The 25,139-nt window shown below is 38.9% G+C and overlaps 1 protein-coding gene across 1 annotated transcript; it reads right to left on the bottom strand.

Moving 5' to 3' along the window:
• Positions 1 to 9,206: 9,206 nt before the first annotated feature.
• KATNBL1 (katanin regulatory subunit B1 like 1) lies at positions 9,207 to 23,125 on the bottom strand. Its single transcript, XM_065754272.1, has 10 exons — positions 23,037 to 23,125; positions 17,768 to 17,895; positions 16,252 to 16,292; positions 15,614 to 15,893; positions 13,234 to 13,352; positions 13,016 to 13,066; positions 12,844 to 12,933; positions 12,000 to 12,089; positions 11,483 to 11,576; positions 9,207 to 10,564 (listed from the first exon to the last, which is right to left on the bottom strand). Exons 2-10 carry the CDS (start codon positions 17,879 to 17,881, stop codon positions 10,532 to 10,534), a joined length of 912 nt encoding a protein of 303 aa, XP_065610344.1. The 5' UTR covers positions 17,882 to 17,895; positions 23,037 to 23,125; the 3' UTR covers positions 9,207 to 10,531.
• Between the last annotated feature and the right edge of the window lie 2,014 nt (positions 23,126 to 25,139).

Consider the following 25,139-nt stretch of genomic DNA (forward strand, 5'->3'; position numbering starts at 1 on the left):
ACCCCGTATCTCTTTTAAGCAGAATTTGTGCACAAACTGCAAGCAGTGTATCTTAAAACTACAGCATCCGCTAAGCTGGCTATAATGGAAGCAGCAGCTTGGCATGGAGCAGTGCACAGGCTCAGATCCCTGAGCCATCTGGCTTTTATGGATACCACTTATGATCATTCACCTACTGTTCTAATGGCACATTCCTGGGACATTTGGTTTCAATGAATAAATAATGTAAAGTCCTTGCTTCTTGGAATGTACTTTAAATGCCATGCTTCCTTCCCCTTCCCCACTATTGGGATTCTACTTATGTAATGCCACAAGGCAGCCACTCCATAATGCAGCATTACCTTATCCCTTGCAGAATCATACCTGATATTTTTTCTTTACTTCACTATTGGCAATTCAGCACAACAGAATATAATTCCTTCCTTTGTACTTCAAGTTGAAGATAGTCAAATGATTTGTAGTGTGGGTTCACATTACATGGAAGGTGTTACCCAGAGAGGCCATAGGAACTTCGGTGAGATGTTCTACTGGAAGTGAATCCTATTCAGCAACCAAGAAAAACACTTAGTTTCATCTGGGCTGCTATAATACACACAGCCTTAAGCAGTTGCCTGATTATGCTACAGCTGCTTCTTTGTGAGGAGAAACGGAGAAAGATCAGAAATGACACTGAGTTATCATGGAATTTTGTGCTATTTTTTTTTTTCCAAGGAGGTGGTTGTCCAAAGGCTACAGAAGGTCTATTTGCACCATTTCTAAGCCCACTGTATTTTTCATTATTTTCCTTTTTATTTATTTGTAGTGGGAGTTAAAAGACTAAGTACAAGAGTCCAGTTGGAGCCAGATCAGCATTTTCCAGATGACAAACATTCTCATTAGTGAATTAAATACATTACGTACACTGCTGCAGTATCTACTGCCAGCAAATCTGGATCCAGACTATGAAAGAAACAAAACCTGCACACTCACTTTATTTGACAAAGCCTTAGAAGCTTAGCCTTCAACTCATTCTTAAATAAAAACAAACAAAAAAACCCAAACAAAAATAAAATTAAAATTACAGTGGTTCTGAATTCACTTAGCTAGTTCTCGATCACAGAAACAATGAATCAATTCTACAGGCCCTGCTTTTCTCAAAGCATTAGTTACTGTTACTGCTTGTCAGCTTCCTTACAAGCCATGGAAGCGCTGTTTCAGGTGCATTCTATTTGTGTGGGCTGGCATGCTGAGTCCTGAGAGCCAGTGAAGCCTCACCACGACAAGTACTGCTTACTAAGTCAAAGAACTGCTCAAATGAACACTGTGGTGAATTAGAGGCATTATCTACCATTAATCAACAGCAAACAAGCTAATTTTCTATGTGCTGTTACATTGCTATTCAATGTGTTAAACAACAGCTTCATTAAAGCAGGTTGACTGGCAGTTTTGCAAGCAGTGGTAATGTTTCCTGCCCGATTTAAATAAATCTATAGCAATCTTAGATGAGAGGTAAATAAGAGTCTTATCAAGTAACTTGAGGTAAATTATGCACTTTTTGATTTAAAACGCAAGCCTTATTCATAGAAAATCCTTCCATTTGCAATATAAAGTCTTGTGGCTATGAGGCTTTTTCTTTAATATTTTATGTAAGACAAAGTAATTTTTATATTTCTCCTAACAGTTTGGAAATTTTAGGGAAAAACAGTAGCATAAGTCACTTTCAGATGTGCCTTCTCCTCCCTCTAGCTGTTTGCTGTCATCATTTGTAAGTGGATTTGACAACAGGCTCCTCAGGGAAGCTCGGTATATCTGGTGAGATCCAGGGCCAATGAGGCCTTGCTGGGGACAGCAGGAGTAATGAATTCAATTTTGCATTTTGCTTTTAGGACTTATATTTCAGGCAAATAAAACAACAATGAACCACAGAAAACTTGCTGCAGGATTGATTAAACATAAGAGCTTTTACCTTCCAAGACAGAAAAATTCAGCAAAACATCTTAAAATTGGCATTCACGTGAGATGACAAATCTTGTGGTTAGTTTAGATTTGCATTCCACAGCTGTGATGTGCTTTTGAATGCTGAAGCATGAAAACAGTAAGCATCAGAAAGGAGAAGAAAAACAAACAAAAATAATAAATAAATAAATAAGCCCCCCAAAACACATTGCCAGGACTATTTTGTTCATGAAAGAATTATGGGAGAACTCTTAAAAATATACATAACTAAAAATATACATAAGTAAACTGCAGGCCCAGATCACCCCTTCTTAGGAAAGGGGGAGGAGACAGCAAACAAAACAAATACCTCAGCAACATTCTCATTCCTAAAATCCATAATTTTATAAAATAAAATTAATAATGTGATGCCTGATGAAAACAATTAGACCTTTAAGAGGCAGCAGCGTAGGTATCTGGAGTAGAAGATCCAGAGAGGCCACAGAGAGCTTGAGCTCAGGTGGATGATGCTAGCACACAGGTTTTTACACATCCAGGTATCTGGCTGGAAAGTCTCAGTGACAGGAAAAAGGTGGGGAGATTAAGCTGACCGAGTGCATGAATTTGAGATAATAGCCTCCTGGCAAACAAAAGCGTAATGGCACCTTGACCTAAAAGAAGCATGTACAGGAGAGAAAAACAGGCACTCGATGACGGACACAGCATTAGATAGGAATCTGGACTATCTCCCTAAGGGAAGTTCTGCTAGGAAGGAATCCTGAAGATTCAGCAATAGGGGCTCCTTCCTTCACGAAGTCGATGGTGTGGGTGAAGCTCTGACAGAGCTGCAAACTGATGAGCAGCAAACCTGGCAGCCATGCTGCAGCTGCTCCACATAGCTCACAGCCCTGGCATGGCTGACTGCTGGTAGTGCCATAAGAAAAAAAGCGAGCTATGAGACAGCAGCTGTGCTTAGGGCACTCCCTAAGGCAGAAATTACTGTTTATATTCCTTCTATCAACCCTGAATGTGGGAGCAAAAGGTAGGGCTTGCTGGAGCCATCCAAATTAGTTCTTCTCCTCTCGCTCATGACTCTCATTGCTGAGATAGTAAAATTCAATTATACTGCTGCAAAGCTAACATAGACAATACTTTCATCAGAAGTGCAATGCTCCTGAACACCTGGTAAGATACTGTTTCAGACCATTAAATTCATTTCAAGTTCTGACTATGTTTCCTGGCCAACGGCATCTTGGAGATGCAGCCAGGGCTAAAGGGGGGAAAAAAAACCTGCTCTGCTATAAGCTATGAAAAATAGTATACATTTAATTATAATTAAACACATATTACAAAGGAACCAGACTGATCCTTTGGTCAGAAAAAAAATGTTAATGAGGATATCAAGAACTGTGGATAAACAGATTTCTATATATGGAAACCTATGAAGATCGCAGTTAAGATTTTGTGATTTCAGGGAGAAAGAGGTCTTCTGATATTTCACATATACGGAACTGTTGATTTCAGAACTGTTTAATCCAAACCAGGCTTGAGGCTAAACCCTCATTTTCCAGACCTTACAGAAAACCATTGGCAGGCTGACCAAAGCATCAGAAATGCAAACAAAGCTTGCATTCAGAAATGTGAGAACACTGCTTGTTAGTCCCCAAGGTAAAGGTCGATGTTAGCAAGCTGCCAGTCCCAAAGACAGCTCCAAGGGCGTTCTCCTATTTACAGTCCTGAAGAATGAAGAGGCTGAGGTCACGCACCAAACAGTCAGGCAATCTAGAAAGCTGACTGCTAACTTTGGGGAACCCTCAGATACACATTCTTATATCTCTTTTATAAATGGAAAGAGGGTGGCACTATTTGTTATTACCTGACCACAGCACGACTTTATGCTGAAGATGAGTGAATTCTAGCTTTTGGCTTAGTTTTTAAGCTTTTAGTTTTTCGTAACAAGTACCTCTTTAACTAGGAAACAACACATTTATTTATAAACCAAAGTTGAGAAGAATCCCTTCACAGATGTTAAGGGACATACCACTAAGAGAGGTATAAATGCACCACAGAAAGAAGCATAAAAGAGAACTCTGCACAGTCCATAGGCATGCTTAACCAGCACACTGAAAAATGCTAAACACACCCTCACTACACCCATCTCTGATCATTTTCTGTGGGGTCAAACATTGAAAGGCACAAGCTCACAAAAATGAGAATTCAAGATATGAACAAGTTTAATACCCTGTATTCAGAGGGGAAGACGAGGAGGATAAAGAGCAAAAATCCCAGAACTAAACCTCACATCATTGTGCAGCATGATTTTTCCCTAACGAGCCACCAGTTTGCCAACTGCAAGCATTCAGAACTATGGACATTTTTAGTTACTACTTTGTTGAGGATATATTTTTGAATGCCATTTCTATTCACACAAACACTCCTAATACATTAAGTTTTGACTTAAACCTCATTGTTGATACAGCCATGATATTACTGTGCATCCTTCTGCTTCTCCAGCATTAATGTAAGGAGTAAACAAAGTGGTGTCATTCACATATCTGTCATCAGAAGTACAAGTACTGCACTTCTGTTTTCCCTGTATTTTCACAGCGAAACGGCCCTAAGCTAATTTGATTTACAGGAAGAAGCAGGAAGACTCAAGACATAAGATATCACTTGGGAAACAAGCCACACCAAATATGAAGGCATTTTGTTCTCACTTGGATATGTGACAAGGTTGATGTGGAACTGGGAACGCTGCCAAGCAGATGTGCTTCAACACGTCAGTAGGGTGGAAGAACAGCCAAGTGGGAAGAAACGATCTGTAAGCACCAAGTTTCCAACCTTCCCTCTTCAAGCACCTCACTGTTATGCAATGAGTCACACAGGACTAGAAACACTTCCTGCATCATCAAAGGTGAACATTCATCTAGCACAGGCACCCATCTCAGCCAGAAGGAATTACTGTAACACGTTCAAAACCAAAGTCCCCTACTCTGAGGGCAGTACACGTTTTTAGCAGAACCACTAGCAGCACCACCCTGTCACCTAAATAGCAGGAGATTAGCGGGCAGGACAACCAACTACTCACCTTATTCTTAGTGCTAGTATTGGCTGTTGGCACAGAATTACTCCAGAAATAACTCATGACAATAATTACTTCAGTCAATTAAAAACTCAGGCTTTTAGACTTGGAGTAAAAACCAGAAAATAGAACCTGTTAGTTACTTTTCAGGCTTGCTTTAGTTTACTACTTTATTAACAATGGCAAGAACCTTACAACATTCAAAATAAAATCTGGCCACCGCTTGTACAATGAAACCAGTGCTTGTCATCATTTACGATGCCTCAACAATGTTATTTACTTCTTTTTTCCTCCAGCTGGAGCATTAGGTGGCACACAGTCACACTGCAGTGAAAATCAAGCATTTTTTCCCTCTTCCTTTCCTGTCAGAAATGTAATGCAGTTTTAAACAACACCCAAGCCTACTAGCTTCCAGACAAAGTACTACAAGCAGAGAGAAAAAGAAATAAATGCGTGCTCTCCAAACAATACGTGCAAGTTGTTCCTTTCTGCATTCATTGAACAAGTTCAATCAGCAAAGTAGCTTTAAGTTTCTTACCACCAGGAGTTAAGACTTCAGCCTCCCATCACCATCATTCTGCTCTTATCTAGACCAAACAGGTAACAGCACAGCTGGCTCACACGTGATAACACAACTTGATGGTAATGCAATAGACAGCTGCTTGAAGGTGTACCTGGGCAACTTCTCCATTTAGATCCAAGCACTTCTCTTGAAGTGGCAATCCTCCTCTAGTCTTCTCTAAAAATTTCACTTACAGAAAATATTTTGAAAGCATTGTCACATGCAGAAGAGAGATGCTTGTTTAAAACAACGGAGCAACGCAGTTAAAGCCAGTTGCCACAACATACTGGCTATTTTCCTGATGCCAGTATATTTATTGAACTATTTGACTGTTGCCTTAAATCCACTGAACATTTGAAAAAAAACTGCAAGAGCCAGTCACTGATTTTTCAAAAGTGAAGCTACGTTGATAAAATACAACTTGAAAAAGAACTATCTGCCTAAATTACAAGAGATATTTGAAACTGTTTACAGCTCATGTTAAAATACGATGCTGGGGTATGTATTCCAACACACCCACTGTAGAAGGCAGCCTTGGAATGTAACACTATCTTGATAGTTCATGATTACATAATGCATACAGTGCTCACAAAAAGGAATAACCAAAATTGCTGCAATCTCCATAAAATCCACTAGCTTTGTTTCTTTCAAGTCAAGCATACAGAGAACAAGCTCCTTCTGAAAGTCACAGAACAGCATTACTGACGTTCAACTATTTGTAGAAGTATTTTTATTGTTTGTGTTTTGGGGACTACCACTTCCAAATAGAATTCAAATGGCTTTAGTAGTAAGGAGTGAAAAAAAATAAAACTGTTGGAGAACAGAAACTGCTTTCTTGCATTTTGTTACCAGAACATACAGATGTTGAAATGGGACAACTAGTGTCTATCCACCCCACATCACCCCAGGTAAACGGTACCTGAATTAAAGTAGGGATCTGTGTTGATCAGAAACAAGTATGTGCCACATTCAACATGAAAGCAACAGACCTCATTTTGAAGTCACCAATTATATTGTTAAAGTCTACATAAAGAGATGCACTATAAAATTGTCACCATTATGGAAACAAAAATACTGAAGGCCTGCAGTAGCTAAATTCTGTGAGGTCACTTCTTTAAGTGACAGTACCGTATCTTTGTCCCCATAGTACAGGTTGGTATCACAGTAGTTTAGTCCCTCACAAGTAAACTAAAAAATAACTCCGCAGCTACGGTTATTTAGATTGAAAATCAAATTCAGACTCAAGATTGCAGCCATGAATGTCCACATCAAGTAGCAGATACTAATAAAATTTGTTTTGAAAGTTTAGGAGGGAAAGTTTCCACAGTAGCTTGCTTTCAAATTCTTACCTTTATTTTGTCATCTTTCACCCTCCCACAACTCAACAGTAGATATTCACAGTATGTTTAGACTACAAAGAGGAAGAAATAACATTATTAAATGCTGAAAAATGAATGTATGGGGGAGAATATATGGAGACAAATATTTGTGCTTAGACTCATCCCAAGGCAGAAAACAAAACAATTAGGTAATTGAAATAACAGATTAAAGGACAATACGATGAGCACTAGCAACACAAGCACACTTGCTTTATTCTCTCAGCAACTCTTTAGCTTTAGCCTACAACTACTACCACATGTAGGAAGGTAGACTGAATACAGATTGAACTGTGACTGACATTTACAGAGGCTAGTAAGAACTGCTTTTTTGTTTTCCTCTAATGAAGCATCAGTTCAATGTAAGGTTCGCATGCAAGAACCAACTGCTTTTATAAGCTCAGGAATTAGCAGTGTTCAGAGGCTGGAGTAACCTCACACTTATAGCATGATTTGCATTGCTCTCTACTCTCAAACAGATGCCTGAGCCATATGACTGCTTCTCTTTGCACCAGAAGACTGGAGACAAAATACAGCTGCAGATCTCCACATATCCAGTCTTCTGTAACACTAGTGGATCCATCAGGGTGAACATTGTAAAGCAACTATAGGTAAGTTGCAGGATGAATCTCATACAAATCTTTTCCCATACAAAAACATCTGCCTCTTCAAGGAAGTCAAAAACCAAGAGCTAGCATCTAGCATCTCTCTTCAAAAATGTTACTGCTTGTCAATGCAATACATGGAGTACATTATTCACCTGCTTCAGAGGCCAGATAAAGAAAACAACTTACTTTAGAACACACAAAATAAAGTAATGGAACTCATGTCACAATTGAGAACACGGGGCGATGGGGATTTATTTTTGGCCTTCCCTATTCTTTTACCTCTCTTACTCCCCAGGTATTAAAACCACAGACTCTGATAACAGTAAGGCAATCCGCAGAAATGAAAAGATAAGCTCCTGGAAAGTTGATGCTAATTTTTTAATACTACTAATGATTTGTCTGCACTACTGTATAGCCTGGAGCTGCAGCACCTACCTGTGAAAAGGTGTTCCACTGCAGAATACTCTTTACTAAGAAAGAAGTGTTACATATAACCCCATTTGGAAGGGGTCATGGTTAAGTCACACTAGCTTCTTTATACCCAGCTTATTAATGAGGCAGCTTTTTCAGCCTTCTGTTCTTCATCGCTGTCTAAACTCTAATGGCTACATTTTATATATAAATACATTTTTATAAATATTTATCTAATATTTAAACATTTTAAATCCAAAGCAATTTCCCAGAAGGCTTCTGTAACTTCAGTTTGGAGAAGGGAGGAGTCCCAGTTCACTCAAGTAAAAGCTTTCCGAACAAATAAGATCATTTTAAATAAGGCACAGATACTAATGACTTCATGTTTAATATTGTATTATTGATGCTGTCAAAATACAACTTTTGGCAGTTAAAAAATAATGCATTATTTTATTACTCATCAATAATAACTCTAAAGACAATTTTATCTTGCCATTTTAAAAAAAGCACCATCCACAGTTAGATATTGTTAAATCCATGGCCATATGCAGAGTTCAGTATGAGACTATGTTCATATCTGTTACTAAGCTGAGTTTCTGAATAGCAGATTATTTCATTTTAATTAACTACTTCTTGTATTATCTGAATTATATGGCCATGAATTTTTTCACCTTATCTATTAGAAAAAAGCAAAACAGGAGAAATTAAAAACTCAGTTTCCACCACCTTTACAGTATGCTCCTTGAGGAACCATCTAAGAGCTTCAGCAGTTACCTTCAGAACTGCAAATTCAGCCTCTGTTAGCTTTATATTTCAGTGCTCCAAAGAACAATAAAGAAATAACATGATTGTATTGTAGTTGAATTTTTACTTGACAGAAAAAAAAACATTGCGAAACACTAAGTTCTGCCTCAAAATCCTTGCAGTGTGAAATACCTCTAGTTACACATAATCCCAGCAATGTTGTACTATGCATATCTCAGGAGACTGTCCCAATGGAAGTTTCCATCTTGGGATGTCTCAAAACATTCTTCCCTGTAGCACAAAACATTTCATGGTTTAAAGAATATTCTAATAAGCAAAGAGCACCAAGTTCTGAAGACAGATTTCTAATTGGTCTAGAGAAATCAGCAATAATGATGTACAAATAAAAAACAGTAAGAGGAGGCCTAAAGCTGTTGACCACTACTTGAGTTTAAATCTCCTTTGTTTCGTGTGTAAACAAAAAACAATCACAAAACACACTTCAATAACCCTTCGAAGTACTTGATCATTCCTTTTTCACTTTTTAAGAAAGAAAATTTGGTGTTGTTTCTGTTGAAGTGAAAAACCAGCACTTCTTCATATGCTTTAATTGGAAAAGCATGCTCCCTAACCAGAAGATAAAAATGCAAAAGCAAGCCATAAAATCAAACTCCCTCAGAGCTACTATGGTATAGCTTTTAAATTAAAATAGCAAAGAACAGCAGTAGGACAGTAAAACTTGATAGTTTTTTCAATGCTTTTGTGTAGCTTTTTTTTCAGTTTAAAGCAGTACTAATTTGACATCATTAAATCAGGTTAGTAACTGACTGATTTTACAAAGCTTTTTGTCAGTTTCTTAAAGGAGGTAGAATATGAAGGACGTGACTTGAACAACAATGGCCTTGGCTGGCTGTAAACATTTCACAAATGATAGATATAAATACCTACAATAGAAAGTACCGTGGAAGAAGTTCTAGAAATTTTTATGAACTTGAGAAGAAAAACAGTAGATACATTTAATGTTTACTTATTTGCATATAGTTTAAATGATACAGAACAAGATACCATGTTAGAAATCCACATACAATATAAAAAACATCTGTTACACATTCACCATTCTGCTCACATTTGTATTAACTGTTCATCCAAGCTTAACTTCAGGTATTTATATTTGTCTTACACAAATTTTTGTATATGTGCAATGTTTAATAACAACTACACAACGTGAAACCCTGATTTTTGTAGCAATTTCTCATCACAATCTGAACATAATAGCTACTTGAATCTCAATACATTGGCTTTTTAAACACTAGTAATTAAGGCATTTTTGTCGTATACTTTTTCAATAGTGCAAACAAAAACTGTCTTTAGTTTCAAATAAAACAAAGAAATAATATTTCAGAGTTGTCTTTAATATAGTTGGAAGATAGCTGCGCATTCTGGAATTGTGACACTTAGAAGCTCTTAATGTTGATTGCTCTTGTTGGTTCTTTTGTTGTCAGTCAGACAAGATGGCAGAACCAGCTGAATTCATCTTTTTATGCAATGCTGTAGGAAAACAGTGAATACCTAGTAACTGAATGAATCCCAAATGCAGCAAAGGCATAGTTTTCATAGTGCACTTTCACCTCACTGAAGTAAAAGTTGCTCCTACTAGACATTTTTCCACTTCAATGTGAAGTAGACAGTTAGGATCTCATTAGTGGTTTCATTAAACAGCTTGACAGTTCAGTTCTCTTCCACCAGTATTTCTCAGAAGGCTTTCAAAAATAGTACACATGTCAGGAACATTTTAGGGAATTGTTTCACCACAGAAGCACATTTCTCAATCATGTCAGCGTAGCTGGAATAAATAAGCACTTACATTCTAGAAGGGAAAAAAAAAAGGACAAAGTGTTTGTCACATTACCTACCTCTGTAATATCAACTGTATGCCTGAGACAGGTTAATCCACCAAGATTCTAATATAAGAATTATGCTTTGGTCTGGTTTAATACTATCCACAAGTTCAGGATTATTTTTTAGCTCATGTTTTCAAGAACAACTTTTTATGCTATGCTTATGAGCACCATGGGACTACTTTTCAAAAGCCATCAACTCAGGGTTTCTTTGCTCACTTCACAAACACCAATGGCAGGACACAAAACTATCATAATTTAGTGAGTTTACATGAAATATTTTTAGTCATTCTTCCTCCCCACCCTGCAGCCCTCCAACCTCTTTATACCATTTCTTTGTTTCTGACTTGTTCAGGTGCCCTTGGTCACAGAGTACACCCTGGTGAACCTTAAGAAGGCAAATGAACAGAAAGAACCTTAGAGAAAAGACTGATAGTAGCTGTAACAGCTATGCTGATCCACCAGAAGAACTTGACAGTCTGTATTAGAAGCTCCCACTGCTCTACCAGTAGAGTTAGTTGATTCTTCTGTGTCTCAGTTGTCTGAGACTATGTCAGTTTTAATTACCCTCGTAGAGATGTCAAAATTCCAGACAGGGAAAGAGAGCAGAACTCTTTTAAACATGAAGGTTTACTGCTATTTTATTAAACTTAATTAAGGTGATACGTTATAAAGGACAAAAAAAAGGCTAAAATTGAATCATTAGTATTCTAAACCACACTACTACTAGAACTTCAGATTTCTGTAAGGACTACACTATATACTTGGGCAGTGGTGAAAAATACTAACAGGTGATACAGTTCTAGGCTCCAGTAGTTTAGAGTCAATAGCATCTACATGTACAAATGGTATAGCTATACTGATTACTCAGCTGTTAACTGGATTACCTTTGCTATATTACCAGTATATCCTGGAACCAGAGTGAGATGATTTTCTTGTTCCCATAATTCAATTAATTGTTGTTTTAAAATATTCATATTTCTGAAAAACAACCAATAGCAGTTTTTAACATACACAATATACAGTTTCCCAGACTTTGCTTGAAAAAGGTGTTTATATACAGTATATATGTATATAAACAGTACATACCTTTAGTCTCCATATTATCAAACAATTTATTTTTTTACTAAGAAATAAAGACTATAGACATAGTGGGGTGGTAAGAGCTGCAGAAGTTAAGAGCAAAAGAAATACAAGAATATGATAATCTTTAAAGCAAGTTTCCCAACACCATCTGTGACTTGACAACTAAACAACATTAAAACCATCTGAACTTCTACTTTCAAACTAAAGGCATCCAATTGTCCTTTGTATAAAAAGGTGTGCCCTATTGATCAGCATTAATAGGGAATTTGAGATGGAATAAGGTATGGAAACATTGATGTTTCCCAGCACTATACTCACCCATCCTCTGCCCTCTCTGTATTCGCAGACAGTTCTGACCACCATCTTTTAATGACAGCTTGAAGCCAGTTCAGACCAACTATCACATACCTGCGATAACATTTTACACAGTTCAAATACCTGCAGGTCAGCTAACACCTTCATAAGAGCAAGAATGCAATTCTGAAAGCAAAACATTCTCTGTTCCGGAAGGCAAACATCAATGAATTCTCAATTTCACACAACTGCCCGTGTTCTCATTTTCTAAGGTGAAAAATAACGTTCCTCTTAAAAAGGATTACACACTCTGACAAAATGTGATGAGAGAACACGAAGCCTACAGCATCCCGGTTGGATCAGGAAAAGAATGCAAGACCATGGACTCCTACTTTAAAGGCCAGGAACAGAAATCCATAACATAAACATAAAAGAACATAACATAAAAGAATTCTCAATTTCACACAATTGCCCGTGTTCTCATTTTCTAAGGTGTAAAATAACGTTCCTCTTAAAACATAGTAAGATTATTCATGTTCTCTCTCAAAGTTTTATTGATTCCACGTTACAGAACATGCTGAAGCCTTGCTGCATTGTGCTTTACTGTTTAGAGCGAGTGTATCTAAACAAATTCAGAAACTAACTGCCCCGTGGTTCTTAACTCCACAGATCTGTTTTCCCTTTAAACCACTCAGCGTTATTAAAAACGATATGAGGGCTCACACGGAAGCTCCTTTAGGTAGGTGTTTCCCCAAGAACTGCAGGGCTGGTGGGAGGAAAGATGAGTCAGAGGACAAAACGCTTTTAAACACATGGACACAACACAGCCAGGAGGAACAGTGTTTAGACAGCTGAAATTGATACTTACTCTTCATACTTGCTTTTAAGCAGTGATTTCACTAAAGGCAAAAGATCTACGCAGCAGCCAACTGAAATATACGGTTTTCCTTCCTGTAAACTTAAAAAAACAAGACCTTTCACAAGTGACAGACCTTCATTGTTGCCATACTACGTTCTCATGCCCCACTGTTTGTTTGTACCTGTTCGTAAGCACAGGAAGGCAGTCTACTAGGACTCCAAGATCTTGTATCCTAGAAACAAGGGAAATAAATGTTGCCAGTCAGGCATTGGTTAAACTGTTTCCATTAAAAAGTAATTATAGCTAAGTCACAAGATATAAGGAAATCCTAAAAGACTGCATCATATTTGTTTTTCAATACTACTTTAAGAATATAAAGGAAGAGAGACTCAATTTTACCTCACTAGGTAGGCTACCAGTTCACTTATACTTCTTCTTCTCCAAAAGGTTAAAGCTACATTCAGCCTCAGATTCCTGCTGAAAAGAACTTGGGCCATAGTTTCATGGTCCTGAGAAACCTGTATGATGTTTAGGAATACAAAAGAAATTTACTGCAAAGTAGCCAGCAATGACACAATAACCTGCTCTATAGTACAGTAACACAGTATAGGGAAATATATTTTACCACCTGTATGATTAGTAGTTTTCCTAATAATAGCCTCAGAATACAAATTCCCTCGGAACAAGGCACCAACAGACTTTCTACTTTACCTAAAATGTGCCAGAATAAGGTCTGCAAACACCTGAACTTTGAGAATTTCAAAAATTTAGTTTGAAATAATATATGTAATTACTCATGTTTGAGAGAGAAGTTTATTCACAAAGTGAAATTCAGGTATTTTATTAAAATATATCTTTGATTGGAATGAACACTGCACAATCACCTACAATTCTCAAATCCAGTTAAACCATTTTCTGTTGCCAGTAAGCTGGCCCTTCGGTTTCTCTGCGCAATCCTGCTTTATTTTCTGTCTGAGAGATGTTGATTTCATGGTTGGACCACACAGTGGTTAAGGACTGACTGCATGGTCACACTTAAGGAGTTGCCGTCAACAGCTGAATATCAGGTTGGAGATCAGTAACAAGTGGTGTTCCTCAGGAATTGGTACACAGATCATTATCATTTAACATACTTTTTGGTGACACCTACTACGGGATTGCACATACCCTCAACAGATGTGCAGACATCAAGCTGTGTGGTACAGCCAATATGCTGGAGGAAAGAGGTGCCATCCGGGACTTGGACGGGCTAAAGAGGGTCAGTATAAAATTCAGCAAGGCCAAATGCGAGTTTCAGCTTCAGCTGGGACAATCCTAAACATGAATACAGGCTGAATGACAAGCTGACTGAGAGGAGTCCTGCCAAGAAGGACTTGTGCATGTTGGTAGATGAAAAATGTAATGAGCCATTAGTATGAGTTTGCAACCCATAAAGTCCCTGATATCTCCTGCGCTGCATCAAAAGAAGTATGGCAAGCAGTTTGAGGAAGGTGATTGTCCCCCTCTATTCTGCTATTGTGTGACTCAATTTGCAGTGCTGCATCCAGCTCTGGGACCCCATGCATAAGAGTAACATGGAACTGTTGGAGCTGGTCCAGAGGAGGGCAATGAATGTGAACTGGGGCTGGAACACCTTCCTGAAAAGACAGGCTGAAGGAACTGGGACTGATCATACTAGAGAAGAGAAGGCTTTGGGGAAACCTTAAGTTCTAAAAGGCCAACGTAAAGGGAGCCTACAGGAAAGATACGGAGAGACATGATCAAGGAGTACGGTAGTGCAATGACAGGACAAGAAGTTAACGGTTTTCAAGTACAAGGGTAGATTTAGGTTAGTGATGACTTTCTAATATCTGTGAGGGTGGTAAAGCATTGGAACAAGTCGCCCAGAGAACCTGTGGATATCCTGTCCCTGAAGGTGCTTGAAGCTTGGCTGGGGCTTTGGGCAACCTGATCTAGGGAAAGGTGTCCTGACCATAGAAGGGCTGTTGGAAATAGAGGATCTTTAAGGTCCCTTCCAGCTCAAACCATTCTACAATTCTACAATTTCTTTACCCTTCTCCATCATCCAGGCTCCACTCCATTCTAGCTTTTTGCCATTCACTCACTGAAGCCATTAATTTAAATGGTGTTTAAGGGTACCACAGATTTCTAACCTCCAGAGTACAGTGACAGGTTGTGTATCCTGTCATGACTCAGTTACCTAGTGAGGCCTGCAAATGTTTAAAACATCTACAATGAAAGAAGAGGAAACCTCAGCAGAAAAGAACTTAGAAAGACCTGTCACAGAACACATTTATTTCATATTAGTCTGACATTATAGCCAGTTTCAAAAGCTCTGCAAACATTTGGGTAACCTTAAGTAACCTCACTAAGAGCAGTATTACATAATAATTTAAGTTGCTTTCACTGACACCAAGTTAACGCTATTAAAACAGCCCCATCCAACCTTACCAGCTTATTCCCATCCATACACTAACATTTTCAAAAACAAATGAGTCCATGCATCTTAAGTCATGAAATCTAACCTAGCCAAAAAATTTTTCATTTGGTGCTTGTATGATCTGACATTACACTAGGACGTCAGATCTAAGTTTCTGCTGATTAAGTGGTAGGATTACTACTGTTGGCAACTGAATCACAGTCAACTGAGGAATAAAGACAGCAAAAATTGAACCAATCTATAAGTTAAGAATACTAATACATTTAAAAACTTCCACAAATACACAAAGACGACTAAAAATGCTTACATTGAACTCAAATTTCTTTAAGCTCAACTTACCTCTGAAAAAAATGCACTATACTTGGAAGAGGGGCCTTCTGTTTGAGATGAGCCAGAGTCACTAGAATTCAGCAAGTGTGTACGACCCTCATTCAGTTTTGCTGGCAGATTCCCTGCACAAGCCAGTTCATTTTCTTTATTTGCCATGTTACAGCCCCTTGATTTAGGGAACTGTTTCTTCTTATAACAAGGCTTTGCAGTATAACAATAAACTTTTCTTTTACAATGAACTGCTCTGAAGAGAGACAGGGGACCGGTCACCGTTTTTCCAACTGTTATTCTGAAAAAATACGAGTGTTTTACTAAAAGTAATTTTAAACTTAGGCAATGCTTTGTACTACAGTAAAACATTATGAATTCAACACTAAACTTACAGGCAAGTTCAGCATTCTACCCCCAGTATAGGGCCTCATGACAACTGGGTTATCAGAAATAAGATCTACCACCAATATTGTTTGCCTGCTTTTTTTTAAAACACAAACTCACCATTATGGAAATGGACAAATAACAGGCACTGACAGTACAATTAAGATTTCTCATTGTGCCGGTTTGGGTGTTGTAATAAATTTAAATTGCTTCTACCTCCCTGCTTTACTCCCTCCTGAAACCTTAGACTCTGAACAGCAAGACGCTCCTACCTGTTTGTGTATGAAGCCAGCTGTTTTGGAGATTTCTTATCCTGGGAGAAAAGAATTAGGAAGGACAGGCTGTTATTAAACAAACTCAAATGGAATCACGGATTTATCACGGACTAAATTTACCACAGATTCCCTCCCAGCCACTTTTTCTACTCTATTAAAGTGCAGCTACGTTTACATTTCTATCAAGTATTTCACAGTGATACATAAAGCTGTCCTTGCAACACCACAGTCAACTACAGGTTTGTTCAGTCTTTGGAAGAGGTAAGATTGTGACATCAGAGAGACTGACAGAGAACTAAAAACCATGACTAATATAAAAAAGCATCTGGATAACATAACCAAGTTATATTACCTGTCTCTCATACACATTTAATGGCCAGTAACACAGCAGATTAGCAGATGCTAAGAAAGATAACAGCAGAAAATATTTCCCCAAAGCACAACATTAAAAAAAGTAATCAATGCTGATATAGATAGCACCTGCTTGATTATCAGAGATTCATTCATAGGAAACATGTAAGCACCCTGATATCAATTAGGCTGCACAGAATGTTAATATCCTGAAGGACTAACAAAATTCATTCAAGCTTATGTCATACAGATTCAGAAATCCTTTGAAAATTAAGCAACAATTTGAATATCGATTTCTAAATGCTTATCTTTATAAGCAACTTCAATGTTTTAAGAACTTTATTTAATGAAAATGAGTTTAATTATGACATTCTGGTTTATTTTGAAAGCAACTTTTGTACTAATCTGAAAAATGTTAAGACATTAATTTAAAACTATGTGTTGTCATATAAACAGGTACTACACTTCAGGTATTTCAGCTTCAAAAACTGTACCTTTCACAACATTTAAGTTGTGTACATAAACAAAACAGTGCCAAAAATCTTTGTCTTAACACTGAGTCACTATGGGGATTTTAATACATCACCTCAATAAACAGAATACTGGCATCTTAATCACTGGCTCAAGTGATCTTATAGTAAACTTACCTTCCTACTCCATCAGACTTTATTAACAGATTTCTTCAGCCAGTAACAAACGTAAGAGGTTATAAGGAAGAGTTTGTGACTTGCAAAAATCCAGAGAATGTACCTTATGTCATTAGACAGTGTGCTAGATCGAGCCACGTGACAACAGGATGGCAGGTCCATTTCAGTGCAGCTATTTCTCCTACCCCACCTCTCAGATTTGCCATCTCTTAGCAAGGAAAAACTTTCTGGCAATAGAACTCCTAACCGAGAACTTTTTTTTCCTGATGAGACTGCAGGAAAGAAAATGAACAGAACAAATTTTGTATCTGCTGCTCCTGTGGACAGCATGACACATCTGTGTAACCCCTGAGTGTGTCTATTACAATATTTCTCGTGATATAATTTCTGTTCTATTGCACATCTAAATGCAGAACATACTCAATAGCACTATGCCTCCAGTTCTGTACTGTGCAAAGCTATAAACTCCTAACTGGTATTTATTTCAGTTTCATTGGAAGACACAAATACCTTACCTCCTTCATGATCTTTTTAGTGGAAGAAGAGATTCTTTTTCTGGGGAGATCAACAAGACGACCTTCAATATGCAATACTTTCTGTTTTTTAACATTGTGAGCTTCAGATGCCATAATCTCTCAAATCCCTATTTTCAAGGGAAAGATTATTTCAGGTCATAAAACATTCAGTCACCTTTCTTCAAATGCAGCTAGCAAAAACAGTTAAAATAGTTCAACTACGTACAAGATACTCAATTATATTGATAAACCAAGACATTACAGTCCAGCAAACATGAGATGGAAGCCTTATTAGTAACATACTGATAAGCACTTCAGAATTCCCACTTTTGTTTTCCCACAGAAAGCAAAGAAACCCTCTTCCCCACCCCAAGAGACATGGATCTCTTTCACAGACCACTACACCTGCACTCTAGGGTGTCATACAGGCAAGAAGCCCTGTAAAGACTAGGACATATTACTCGTGAGAATTCTCTTCCAAGTCCATTTCATCTGCTACCTAGAGAAATGGCCTCTCAATGGTTTCCAAATCAGGAAAGACAGGTAAATAAAAACACTTTGTATTTTTCAGTGTTAGATAGACCGCCTTATTTCACTGGCATTTCCCTCCCACAACTTCTCAAGTGTATCACCCAGGTATTTCTTGTGCAAAAGAAAAAATTCTATTCCCAGATGACCTGTATGGATAAAGTCAAATGGTTTTCTGTAGCACTCCAGAAGAACTACTGAAGTTAAATCCCACATAATCAACCTGTCAGATGCAAGAAGGTCCATAACTTCAGCTCCTAAAGAACCATCTTTACAACTATCACTGTGACAACTTACAGCTTCTTACCTGCCAGTTTAATAAACACCTCCTATTCCCTCCTAGTTCACGCAAAGAAAGAAGTTGATCCCTACCGTATAAAACAACACCATTAAGTGGGAATGCATTCTAAGTAAAAGTGGAGAACAGCATAAGGTGAGAAAAATGTCTTAGCAAGGAAACTTGAATTAGCGTGTGTATATCTGCTTCAGTACTTGAGTCATTTTCTTAAGATCGAGTCCAAATATCTGAATGGGAAAGATGAGTTTTCCACATGAAGCTGGATGAGTCCAAAACAGAAAAGTAAAAAGGATTACACACTCTGACAAAATGTGATGAGAGAACACGAAGCCTACAGCATCCCGGTTGGATCAGGAAAAGAATGCAAGGCCATGGACTCCTACTTTAAAGGCCAGGAACAGAAACCCCAAAGGGCCAACGGAGGATCAGATATAAAGGAACATCTAGAGGAGTACAATCCTACATCTGTGCTCACTGTCCTACAGTTTAGGGCGGCCTCTCAAGTTTAACTTGTTCTGTTGGGGGTATTTAAAGACAAAGCAGCAGCAGCAAACATAAGCAAAATAAACAGCATAAGACGCACAGAAATGGCTAGCATACCTCCAAAAGTTACAAGAACCTCGGGAGAAACAGCCATGTTATTAAAAGAAGTACAGATCCTCTTCTGTAGAGCTGCTAGTGAGCCTCAAGGAAAATACAGTCAGTATTTAAAGATGGCCTTAAGGGAGAGCCAGTGACATCCGTGCTGCACAAATTGGTAAACAATGCAATTAAAACAGAATTAATAGACACAAATAATGTATTGGGAAAGGGTCAATCTGACTGATGAATGCAAGTCCTGCTTTGAAAAATGAATGGCCGTCTTTGAGTATGTGACACACACTCACAGCAAGTAGTCCACTATGGGATTCAGGAGAGCTAAAGGAGATTGTACCCGAGATTCCAAAAAGTTTCCAGAAGTCCCTCACTGAGGTCTCCTGAGAAATAAAGCAATCAGTGACGAGAGAAAGTTTCCACATGGAGAAATACCTAACAGTGGTCTAAGTGGTTAAGTGGTCTAAGCAGGTGCCACAGTGAAGACTGCTGGAATTCTCCAGAAAAAACAGTGCTGTTTGAAATACTCATACAGTGCCTCATAAAGGGGACAAACGAAGGCCGTTAGCAATACCAGGTAACACCAGAAACTAAAGATGAGGGTTAACTGACAAATTAAAGAACTGTGATAACAATAGCCAGAAACAAAGATTAGAGATGAATAAAGAGCAAAGCATCTATGCCTGCAGGTGTACAGAAATTCTGGGTTCACAAACAGAATCAGAGGCTCTGAGCTAATAATTACCACCCACAACAAGATCTGAATATAGGAGTTTGTTTTACATCACTCAGATTACTCAGAGCTCCATATGGATCATTGATAAGCACTTAAAGTGGTCAAGAGCACTATCAAGACAAATTCTGGAACAGACGGACACTGCCACTCACTGCTATTTTTTGATACACGTGGAAAACTTTAAAAAAAATAAATCTAGTGGCATTTTTTTAAATACCAGATTGAACAACTTATACCTTACCTTCTTGCATTTTTGACAATTCCCTTGTCACAAGTACAACTAGCTACGCTGGTCCTAAACAGCCTACTATATTATTTCTTATGGCCAATGCAAGTCCTCTGCTTTACGTGACTTAAAAAATATACTAAGGATAAAGTGAAGCCTCTTCAGCTCTGCCTTAGCCCTTGAACGTATCAGCTTAAACCATTCTGCAGCACACTTTGTCATAACTGTAAATCTGAACTGACACAGTTCTCCTAATGGCTTTAGTCCTATGCTGATTGTTTAAAAAACAAAATACCCCCCCACACACACAAAAAAAAAAAAACAAACAACTGATCTCACCCAGATGCAATACACTTCTGAAGTCGCATTGGAGTCATAAAAAGGATGGCAGCAGTAAATGACTTTCAAGTGCATAACTGTCAAAGGCAAGTATTAACAAACACTGCCACTCCCTCCCATCAGCCGATGTTCTGGGCATGGTCCCCAGAAGGGGGCAAAATTTTCTTTGCATGTTATGTAACCCTTGCATGTTTTAACATAACATTAATTTCTTGCAGTGCACAGACTATAGTACTTTGCATGACAGCAAAATGAATGTAAAATATATTTAAGTCATCTGCAATACCCTCTAAAATAATCATTCATGCCATTTTGTTCATTGCTAGAATTCTTAAAAGCTTCTTTTCCTACAGCATTCCACATACATTAACCATCGCAGATGTTCTGCTGTTCCTCCCCCACCCCTCACATTATACCAAGAGTACATTCCCAACAACGACGCTGATCCTTATTCGAATCAGAGGAAAACGTCAATAGATACTATGCAAGGAGAAGAGGTACATTTGAAGCTGAAACACATCACAGAGCCTGTAAAAACCAAGTAATTTTACTAATGATTGTCAGATTTAGAAGGCTCATGAGTAACCTCTAAGAATGGTTGTTCCAAATTTACTTCTGAAAGGGTAATTTGTCTAGAATAATAAATTAGTTCTATCTTATGACATATAAGAGACTGAGTAAACTTGCCAACATTTCCTTTAAGTCTGACTTGATAATTATTACAGGATCCATCCGTCTCTTAACTGCACATCCTTCCACATGCTTTCATTGTGAAACTTTTTAAGACTTCTTTTGCAATTATGCTCTGACAGTTCACTAAATGTTAGGTACTGAATTATCTTAAGAAATACATTCCTTAAAATCTTGAATTATCACTGATGTGGTGTTTTCGTGCAACACTGCAAGACAAGGCTTAAAGATCACTAGGGCACAAATTCCACCCAACTGTACCTGTCAGGCTATTTTTTTTCAAGTTTGAAGCTTCTTATTCAGGAAAAAATTAACATCAACTAAGGTCACAGTAAAAAACTACTACTTGAGTGATAAATTTATGTTGCCACAATTTTCTAAGCTTTTTTTTTAGCTTCCAACTACATAGACCTGGAATTTGTTCAAGGCCTGCTGTCATAAGCAGCTATAAGGAAGCCCTGGAAGTGACCACACATCAGAATTCAATTAAGTTTAGTGAGGATGAATCCAGGCATGGGCCTGAGTACTCCTTACACAGTCCAGTAAAAGAACATTTAATTTCTAGAATAATACTGTGTCCAGAAAAGATGAAAGCATCATACTATTTTCCACATCTGGAAGTGAAATTTAAAGGCATATTAAATTTTAAAAAGCACTGGAACATCAGAAAATAGTATCACAGAAGCAGACTTCCACTAACAAAAAGACTTTTTTACCTGTTGATATTCACCTATTAACACTCCAGGAATAACATGGTTGGAAAACTTTACTCTGGGATCAAGGTACAGATCAATTCAAGTCAAAGACATGCTTATTATTCTAACTGAAATGCAACAAAAAGAAGCCACAAAACTGACAGACACGGTTCACATAAAATACTATAACACCACAAAACAAGATGTATGTAAGCATATTTATATAAGGAGACCATATTGATTTTCCAGACAAAACAAATGTTCTCAAAGTTTAGGAATTAAAAGCAATACTAACTTGAATTCATTTGAATAAGCTTACTGACATTTTAGTCAAAAATTACATGTGCTAATTAATAATAAAGTAAGAGCTTTAAAACAGTTTGGTTTTTTCCATGCAGCTAGGGCTGAAAGCCCTGCCATCTGTTACGTTTAATTCTCCCAGCACGGCTAACCACCCTTCTTGTCCTTCCCTGTCTGCAGCTACACAATGGGAAGAACAAAAACCAAGACAGTGAGAAAGGCAACATTCACCTCCCAAAAAGGGGCAGTTTTTAAGCGAAAAATGGACTTATCCTTGCTCCAAAGCATAGCCTGTTACAAGAGCAACAAAAACCTGATCAAAACACCACACAATCTAACTGGCTTCACTCTTTAAGAGCTTGTTAGATCTACACCGAACGACAAGCCAAACTACTCCAACACGGCAGAAAAAGAGCTCTGAAGCCCTTTTAAGAAAGCAATTAACACAGGCTCCTCAAACAAATGAGGATGCCTTGTTCCCTCCCTCTCCTCGTTGCAATAAGGCATCTGTCACACCCAGGGCGCAGAGCCCAGCCAGCAGGCCTCACCCCTGCTATTATCCTCCCCAGGCAGCACTACAGCCCTTCCGCGCTCCCGCACGCGCCGGTTTGGGCTTCCAGCTGAGGCCGCCGCTTTAATAGAAGGCCGAAACGGAGCCCCGACGGAGCCGAGCCAGTGCCGCGCGCTGAGCCCGCCCGCACACGCCTGCCGGGCTCGGAGAGGCGGCCTCGTACCGCACCCGAGGCGGCGGCCCCGGGGAGCCGGGGGCGGAAGGCCCGGCCACTGCCACGGCCCCTCCCCGTCAACCTCGCAGCGCAGCGGGGCTGAGGAAGGGCCTCTCCGCCGCGGCGGCCCTCGCTCACCTGCCGCTCATGGTACCGCGCTGACGGGAGACACCGTCACGGGAAGCTATGGCCAGGAGCCAGCGCCCACGGCCTGCGCCATTCAAACGGCGCCGCGCTGCATGCTGGGCCGCGCCCCGCCCCTCCTCGCTCCGCCTCTGGCACAGAGCGCCCTCTGGCGGCCGCTTCGGGCCGTGCCCACGGAGCAGCGGGGGCGCTGCGGTCCCTCGTAGTCCGCGACCGCCGTCTCGCCGGGCACGCGCTTCCCGCCGTTTTTCCGTCTCAGCGGCGTCGCGGCGGTGTTGCTCACCATTGGGAGCGCTTCCTGATGCGTAATGTTCCTCGAGTACTTTTATGAACCGGGAACCTCGCAGCCCTTGATGTCTGCTGTGTCCGCAGGCAACAAATGACACAGCGCAGTTACGAGCCTGAGATGCTGACGCTGAAGAGAAGTCCACGCTGGCTGCGGATTATGGCTGCGTGTAAACAGCTTCTCTGCCCCCGAGGCTTGGGTGTTACTCAGCCCTCTTTGATCTGCCACAGCATCTCAGGACATATCTGAGAAGTAAAGGTGGTGGGAAAGATGGACTGTTCTTGTAATAAACAGAGGAAAAGGTGAGATTCATTCTACGTCTCCTTTTACTTCATTCTTTTCCATCATAAATCCTGCTCTGAAGTGTAACACTTTGTCATACAGCTGCACAACATCCCCGCAGAATTGGGACCACTTCTGTACCTGATACAGACACGTTTTGGATTGGACAAACATTTTGTTCCTACTGTATCTTACTCTCAATCTTAGGGCAAGAAAGGATGGGCTTTCATAAAGTACTTCCTTTTTTCATTAAGTGGAGTATGACAATCTAAGTCATAACTTTAGTTATTAAAACAATTCTTCAGAGTCTGAGGAACTCCACGATTATCTGGATCTAATTGATGACTACATTACCTTTCTTTTTTTTTTTTCTTTTTTTTTTCCTGGCTTATGATTCCAGCTTTAAAACAAGGTGGTCTATAAGATACCAGAGATACCAGCTCATAGCACAACACCGCTATTTGAAGAAGGCATTTGATAGCACTAACATGGATATATATGCACCTATGGATATATAATCAAGTCCTCAGTTCAGGCAGTGTTTCTTCTCAGAAGTTTCATAACCATTCTGTGTTAAAGAGCTGCAGGATTCTTGCACTTTCACCATTCTCCTTGTGAGCCAAGATGCCCTGGTGCTTAGGAATCTGTTCCAATTTCACATCTAAATTTATTTGTGCCCTGTTTATCCTTCTTGTGCCAATATTATTCTATAGTTAAAAGAACTCTCCTATTGTAGATAACACACAGACATCTGCTGTTACAGAATAACTTTTAACTTCTCAGCAATTTTATTTTGCTAGGTTAAATAAACCAAATGACCTCCTAATGCAGGATAGCCTTTCTATGTGCTTAATCATCCTAATGTCAATTTTATGTTCATTTTTGCAGATGTTACAGTTTGGGTTCAAACTGTCTGGATGTACTCTGCTTAAAATATTCATGCTTCTCTTAGACATCTGAGCACTTCAACCACAGATATCCAGGCACATGATCAGTAAGCATTTTTTTGTTCTTAACCATTTATTTTATGCTCTTTTAAGAAACATGGTACCATGCTGATGAATAACTTTATGAAAGGAAACACATGAAATGTTGTTTTAGAGATTAGGATGATTATCAGATGATCCTTGCTTGGGCTTTCCTGAACAGACTTTTCTGCTGGAGTTTCTCAGGAGCACATAGCTGAATATCAAGTATATTTTAGAAGGTAATTAAATTGAATGCCGATGTCAGATAGAGGCAGAAATGGCAGAAGTGTTTCTCTGTATATTCAGAAAATGGAAAAAAAAAATACTGTTTGCTCTTATGTCTGAGTGGTCCCTTTTTGTAGAACAACCATGAAATCCAAAGACAATGGTTAATGAATCAAAACATAAAGAAGATGAAATTGTAATTATCTCACAGAGAACCTTAAGGGACTTATAAAACGTGGTATGGTTCTGTGGTGTGTGATACACTGTGAGAGTCTCTGCAACAAGATCTTAAAACTGAGAGACAACAGAGAATGGAAAAGGAAACAAACTAATCAA

This window comes from Cyrtonyx montezumae, unplaced genomic scaffold (genome assembly GCF_038088225.1).
Source record: "Cyrtonyx montezumae isolate F1298 unplaced genomic scaffold, pur_monq_1.0 scaffold_10, whole genome shotgun sequence".
Classification (NCBI taxonomy): Eukaryota; Metazoa; Chordata; class Aves; order Galliformes; family Odontophoridae; genus Cyrtonyx; species Cyrtonyx montezumae.